The 6,930-nt window shown below is 46.2% G+C and overlaps 1 protein-coding gene across 2 annotated transcripts in view; it reads left to right on the top strand.

Annotated features, from left to right (window-relative positions):
• The first annotated feature begins 1,750 nt into the window (after nucleotides 1-1,750).
• GRHL3 (grainyhead like transcription factor 3) overlaps nucleotides 1,751-6,930 on the top strand; it is a 21,756-nt gene continuing 16,576 nt past the window's right edge. Inside the window, exons 1-3 of one of the 2 annotated variants that reach the window (XM_019471248.1) lie at nucleotides 1,751-1,791; nucleotides 4,829-5,015; nucleotides 5,720-5,781. In XM_019471248.1, the coding sequence (XP_019326793.1) occupies nucleotides 4,848-5,015; nucleotides 5,720-5,781 (230 nt within the window). In that variant the 5' untranslated portion in view covers nucleotides 1,751-1,791; nucleotides 4,829-4,847. Of the gene's footprint in view, nucleotides 1,792-4,808; nucleotides 5,016-5,719; nucleotides 5,782-6,930 lie in introns of those variants that run through there. The other variant, XM_009276236.2, reaches the window with a different exon arrangement.

Genomic DNA, 6,930 nt, shown 5'->3' with positions numbered 1-6,930 from the left:
TCGCTGGCAGGGCATGGTAATCTGAAATGTCCTTGACCAGTGTAAGCACTGCTCAGCAACAACTAAAACATCGGTGTGTTATCAACATTATTCTCATGCTAAATCCACAACACAGCACGGCACAAGCAACTGGGAAGAAAATTAACTCTATCCCAGCTGAAACCAGGACTTGGGGTTAGCCTGTCTCATGCATGTGCCACACAGGCCACGTGCTTCCAGTAAAAAGAGAGGCTCATGTGCTATCTTTGTGGGTGAAACAGAGCTGAGGGATGGCTAGGAAACATCTAGCTGTTGTGCTAAGTTAACATACTGCACTACCCTGAGGCTGATCGTGCTGCTGAAATGCCCCTGAAGAAATCCAGTGACGGAGACCACATTGTTATCCAGCTGCCAGAGAAAATACTTCAATCCTGTAGGCAGTGCAGGTCAGGGTCCACGAGATTAGTGGTCTCCTACACTTTTGATGCCTGTGGATCGACACTGTATTGTACTTGGCATCTAGGCAATGTTTTTCATCATTAATCCATGTGTTTGTTATGTTTCTTTTTGTGTTTTTTTTTTTTTTCCCTGGTTCTGCCTCTGTCTGGATTTTGGCCTGACTGTGTGAATGGGCCTGTGGCAGTATTCTTACTGGTGGCTGTACTGTCACATTGTCTTCAGATGTGCTTATTTATTAAACTTGCAAAGATAGGGTAAAATCAGAATTTAGCTGAGAAGTTTGGATTTAGTAATGAGGCCGCTTTGTGGGATGCTGTTCTTCCTTGGCAAGGGGGCCTGGTTTACAGGCTAAAATCTCTACCCCAGAAAGCAGTCATGGTAAATGCTGCTCTTCATCGGTCCTGCTCTCTCGAGTGTAGCGTTGATCCTTCCCCATATTACTGATAAGAGGCTCTTGGGGAATGTCAGGGTTATTTCAATAGGGAGGTGAGTGCAGTGCACAAAGCCAGAGCTAATGAAAGCCCCCGCTTGAACTGCCTCGGGTATCTCTGAAGTCCTGTGGGCCGGGGTCTTTATTCTGTGGCTTTGAATTCCTGCTGCTGGTTGCCATGGATTCTCTGCTCCTTTGACAATGTGATGTTTCTCTGTAGCCATCAGCATCTGGCATGGCTAATATTTAGGTTGGAGGCCTAATCAGTTATAGGGGAGAGAGCAAAGACAAGCAACACAAAGCTTAAAGGCCAGCAAAACCACCCACAGAAACCCAACAAAAGGCAAAAGGAATACAAGCGTTTCTTTCCTGCTTGGCTGATCTCTCCACCTAGATAGACCCTTTGGGCGTATTATCCTGTTTCAGCATAGCCCTGAGTGTTTATTCATAATCAGGAGGCCACTGTTATGGTAGACTTGGCAGATAAATAGGGGAAACAGAGATTGGGTGGGATGGAGCGGGGAAAGGGGGCTGGTATCACCTTGTGTCAAATTCTAAACTGTTTGGAAACAAATAGACTGCTCCCTACCCAAAATCATGCACTGCTTTGCACATGACCCTGAGGCTCCAGCGGGGTGAGTCTGTGCACACAAGAAGGGAGGCCGCTGGTCCCACGTGTTTGTGTTTCACTAACCGATCCTCACTTTGTTCTGAGCCACTGCACCAAGGCGACTGCCTGTGAAAGGAAAGTTTGTTTTGCCAAACAGAGAGCAGACAGTTTGCAGTGGACAAACATGGCGTAGCCACATGGAAAGGGCATCACAGGGAGTGATGAAAGTAAAGTTCACGGGTGTTTGGATCCGGATTTGGATGCCTCTTTCCTGCATCTCTACTTCACAGAGATTGCTAATGCTGAGTTGAAAGTAGGCTGTAGAAGCAAACTGACGTGACAGTATGCTGTAGCTGCATGAACTGAAATGCATCTGATGTCAAAAAGGTGCCTCTAAACATGTCATCATATCTGCTTATCTCCTCAAATCACCCTCTTTCTTCAGATATTGGTTAGCCCTGTTGATCTGGAATAGGGTCAGAGCAGAGCAGACCTCTCTGGAAAAGTAAGATGGGATGAAATCTGCATTACATCTCATCTGCAGAGCTGTCCTAGCTGCAGAGTTTTATCTGAGGCGGTTCACCTGGCTCCACTCAAATATATTTCAATGACTATTAGGGATCATACAAACTCTGGAAAAGAAACAAGATGGAATAAATGTGCGATCCCCATTGTGCCGCCTTTGTCCAAGTCTTCACCTGGGTGAATCAGTGTAAGCTTACTGGGACCAATACAAACTTATGTTCTTCATAAACTGGACACAGCTGCAAGAGGTTGAGATCTCAAGCCCCCCCTCAACTTCCCTCTGCCTACAGATTGCAGACCAGGTGATAAAATGCTAAAACATCGGCTGCTCATGCATACAGTGGTTGTGCTGCGCCAAAGTGATGAGGCAGGGAGGCAGAACAGAGTCATACAAGAAGGAGTGCTTCAGCTGAGGGCTTGGGTGAGGGAGAATAAAGCTCCAAAGCATTTTTACTTGTAATATCTGTGCTTTTTTAAGCTCCTGAATGCTTTGTTGCTACATCTTACCATGGTGTGTTTATCTATGTTGATTACAAGTGATAGGAGCTGAGTCTCACCCTGAGAGCAAGCTCTGTTGCTGCCTATTCTTCCTTGAGAAGATCGGATTGAGAACGGGTGAGGATTCCTGTCCAGACAGGACTGAACAGCCCATCGCCAAGTCGACAGCAGTGAAATCTGAGTCATGCCGATTGCTCGCCTTGGAGACAGCAGCGGCACTGAAGGGGAGGGAGGGCTGCGTGAGAAACGCTAAAGACAACGAAACTCACAAAACACCTGGTGAAGTTTCATGCGCGGGGTGAAACTGGTGTTAGTGCATCATCCCGATGTGTGAGGGAGAAGAGGAGCAAGCTCAGCATCTCTGTTATACCAGCGTGTGATGGGAGCTGGCGGTGGCCAGAACCATGATATGGAAGCAGCTGCTCTCCGTACCAACCTGAGCTCAGGCGCCTGCCGCCACGTGAGCATAGAAACCAGTGGGAATTGGGTGCCTCAGGCCATTAGCAGAGCTGTTACCAGCTTCTCTGCTGTGCTGCTCGGATGTGGAGGGACTCTCTGTGGAAGCAACATATTCTTTAATAAAAAGGTGACAAGGACAGCAGAGGCAGCCCTTGATGGCCCTTGTGCTGCTCTGGGAGAGACTGTGTACCATTACAGGGCTGCCACTCTGCTCAGCCAAGGAGGGCTCTTGAGTTTGATCCGGGAGCATCACCAAAACTATCCATGCACGGTTTATATGTGTATTCCCTGCTGGAGACATGGCAGTGTGAGAGATCGGTGCACGTGCAGGAGCAAAGCCGTCTTAGTTGAGCTGCCAGGGAGGATGGACCAGCATCTTTCACCCCGTCCAAGGTCCACCTCCACAACCTTCCAGTTTCCAACCCAGGAGCATCCGCTGAGCACCTGGTTTTTCACCCTGTCAGCGTGGGCAGCTCACACCAAACGGGCTGGCAGTATCTGTCGTGGTTAGCAATAATTGGGAGTTTCAGAGATGCCAGATTCCTTTCAAGAGCAATTACTGTTCTCCAAATGATTCACTTAAAAGTCTAGCCCAGGACTTATGGGCTAGACTCCATATAAACATATGGAGAGTAGCTTAATGGAAACAACATATTCCTTATAAAAATGCCATTAAAATGTAGCATTCATTACCTAAATTCCTGTAGATATTCTTTGCCTTTCCATAAAAAAATCAGCAATTGAAAAAGTTCTGCTCTTGGCAACTTTGGAGATTTAAAGAAATCTTTCTTCTTACAATTTTTTTTAACTTCTTCCGCTAATAAAAACTGGTCTGCCCTTCAGGAAGTTTCCATTTTCATGAAAAAGTAATTTTTGTCCACAAAGCTTGTTTTTTATGATGAATAATATGAGCTGTTGTGGTGACACCATATACACGTGGCTGAAGGACGTGACAGGAGTATGGCCACTGATTCATCCTCTCCTCTGAGCGGGGTGAACCTGCAGCACGGAGCACCCAGGGAATGCGTGGAGGCGCTTCTGTGCTGGCTGCTAGTAGGATTTGCTGGAGGAAAAGGAAAGATGACCAATGTTTGGGTAATTAAGTGTCTGACAGTTTATTAACATAAGATGGAGAGACCTGGAGAAAGTGCCAGAAGAGAGGACAGGCAGGGCATTATTTTGGTATGTTGCTTCTCAGCTCACGTAGTCCCATGAGCCTCACCTTTGTCAGGAATTTTTTAGTGGAAGGGAGGGTGTTGTGATCTGCCTGTCTACTTCCCTCTAAGTAAAATCATATACAAACGACTGAAAAAAAATAAGTTAGGTTGGAACTAAATTTAAAACCCATGAACTACAGCAAAGAAAAATGACGGGGTTTGGTTTCATCTGGGTAAGTCAAGTTCTCTGAACACTGAGTGATCACTTACATTTTGTGGGCTGCACTGGCCTTTAGCTCCAAATTCAAGGAAAAGTTTTACAAAGTCTCCCGATCACGTTGCATTCAAGTTACTGACCAGCATCCCACCTTGGCGGTGCATGATGTGGCTGGCTGGTAGCATGTGCTTGCTGAGGAAGGGGCAGTTGCAGACGATGTCGTGGTGTTTGGCATCCCTGGGGCAGGAGGAGGGAAACAGGGGTACGCCTGCCACTCCGCATGGCCCCACCAGAGAGACTCTGGCCTAATTTTGTACATAGCTACAGGCAGAAGAATTGGTAATCCCAAAGACTCTGGGAGTTAAGAACCAGGAAAGCATCCCTTCTCCATTCCAGCAGTGCCTTTGGGAAGCCCTTCATGTGTTCAGCTGGGCGGCATGGAAATTGCTGTGGAAAATTACTATCTTTCATTCCATTTCCTCTGTCTGGCTCAGTTTTAGATCTGTGCGTCTGATGAAGAATGACACCATGAACTTCCAGAAATTCCCCTATACCAATGAAGATGAAGCCTGGAAAACCTACCTGGAGAACCCCTTGACTGCAGCCACCAAAGCTATGATGAGGGTGAACGGAGATGATGACAGCGTGGCTGCCCTGAGCCTCCTCTATGACTACTACATGGTACGTTCCCATTGGAGCTGGGTGTCTTGGGGGAGTTTGTCCCAGAGGAGAAGCGTGAAGGTAAAATAAGTGCTCAGCCACCTTAGGAGGGTACCCATCTCCTGAGCTCTCCATGTTGTTTATGCAATGAACCTCATCACACCCCCAGGCATAGAGTGCCACTATTCTCCCCAGTGCACAGATGGTAAACCGAGGCACAAAATACCATTATACTGTAGAGGGAACCCAGAACAGGCTGGAAAACTGAACCTGGGTGTCTTGAGTCTCAGCCTGGTGGGTTTTTTTACCCAACAGCTTTCATATAAGAAACGGGAATGCTTTGAGAGACATGGAGCTGGAGTAGCTAGGTGCCTTGCAGACCCTAGCGTCTTTATTTTTCCAGTGTTGCTGCAGGATGGGGCTTTAAGAAATGTGGATATGATTTAGCCCTAATTGAAACCAATAGGACTGATGTTCCCATTCACTTGGGTGCTTTTGAAAGTCCTTCCCAGAACAAAATGATGTGGCTTGCCTAAGGTTACCTTGGGAATCCATGGCAGAACCAGAAAGAGAGCCCAGGTCTTAACACCTCACCCGGTATTTATTATTCATCCAGTGTTTTATCTGTGAGACTTCACTTGCTACACAGACGAGGCTAATTTTGCCTCTGTTTTCCATTAATAAAATCTAACAATAAACAAACTCTTTGTTCTGCCTTGTTTTAGGTCCCAAAGGAGAAGAGGATTCTTCCATCTGGTATGATGGGACGCAATGAACTAGGAAAGAGGTTAGCTTCATTTTTTGCTCTCTATAGCTGTCTAATTCTCCTGCAGCTGCTTGCATGCATGATGGGTCTCTTAGCTTGCATAAAATAGACATCAAAGCACAGTGTTATTACCAACAACAGTGGAGGTTATTAACCCTGAGACATATATTAAAATTCTTTAGGCTAGATCCCAAGCAGGTATAAATTGAGCTACACCCATTTACACAACTGAGGATCTGTCTAGCTGTGTTCAGAGGAGTTGCACTGATTTGCAGCAACTGAAGAATTTGTCTTTATTTCCTACTTTGTGACAGCTGGAAAGGGGAAAGGGATTAAGCATTGGCAGCGAGAAGGGAATGACCAAGTCCTCTTCCACTCACTAGGCTGATAAGGATTTCTGTTCCACTTGCTTCCAGTCTCCCAGGATTCTCTTCCAGTGACTCCCATTTGTCCTTTGAGGTTTTCAGATAATTAACTATTAAATTAATGGCTCATTTGCCACTATGAGTTCAGTTCCCCTTCCTGGATGCTGTGTACTTTGGCAACCTTTTCTGGTTGTCTGTTTTTAACTACTTGACAGAATAAGTCTCTTGAACGATACTTCATTCCTTCTTCATAAGTAAGCTGAGTTAAACTGTTTTCTCCTCTCTGAAAGACCACTGCATTCTGGACAGTGGTGTTTTTTTTATTAACTGCCGAAATTTCAGCACATACCTGAAGGTGAAGCTCTCGAAGCAGAGTGGGTGGGAGCTACTCATTCAGCTTTACTTCCCTTGGGGGTAGCTCATGCTGCCAAGAGGTGTGCAGGTTGCTAGTGTGGGGGTTGGTTTGTTTTCTGAGCATGGTAACAGGGGCAATAAGCCACCTTTTCCCAGCTCAGCTAGGGCTGCAGAGTCGGCAGGGTCACAGAGTCACCACTGCAGAAGGGACCAGTTCTTGGGATGCTGCACAAAGGGATGGTTTCCGTGTGTGAGAGGAGTGCATTTTTGTACAGGTCTTTATCAATTGATAGCTCCTATACTTAGTCTTTTCTGCTCTGAAGTCTGGGCCATACACCTCACTTCCAGTACTGCAGCCCTGTCAATTTTTCACTGATCTCATGTTGTCTGGGAGTTTTGCTTCCTAAGCTCTTGGAGTTTGTGAATTTGTACAAGAATCAGCTTTCCTAAT

Source organism: Aptenodytes forsteri, unplaced genomic scaffold (assembly GCF_000699145.1).
Source record: "Aptenodytes forsteri isolate BGI_AS27 unplaced genomic scaffold, ASM69914v1 Scaffold321, whole genome shotgun sequence".
NCBI classification, from domain to species: Eukaryota; Metazoa; Chordata; class Aves; order Sphenisciformes; family Spheniscidae; genus Aptenodytes; species Aptenodytes forsteri.
This window is presented reverse-complemented; position numbering and strand designations above follow the sequence as displayed.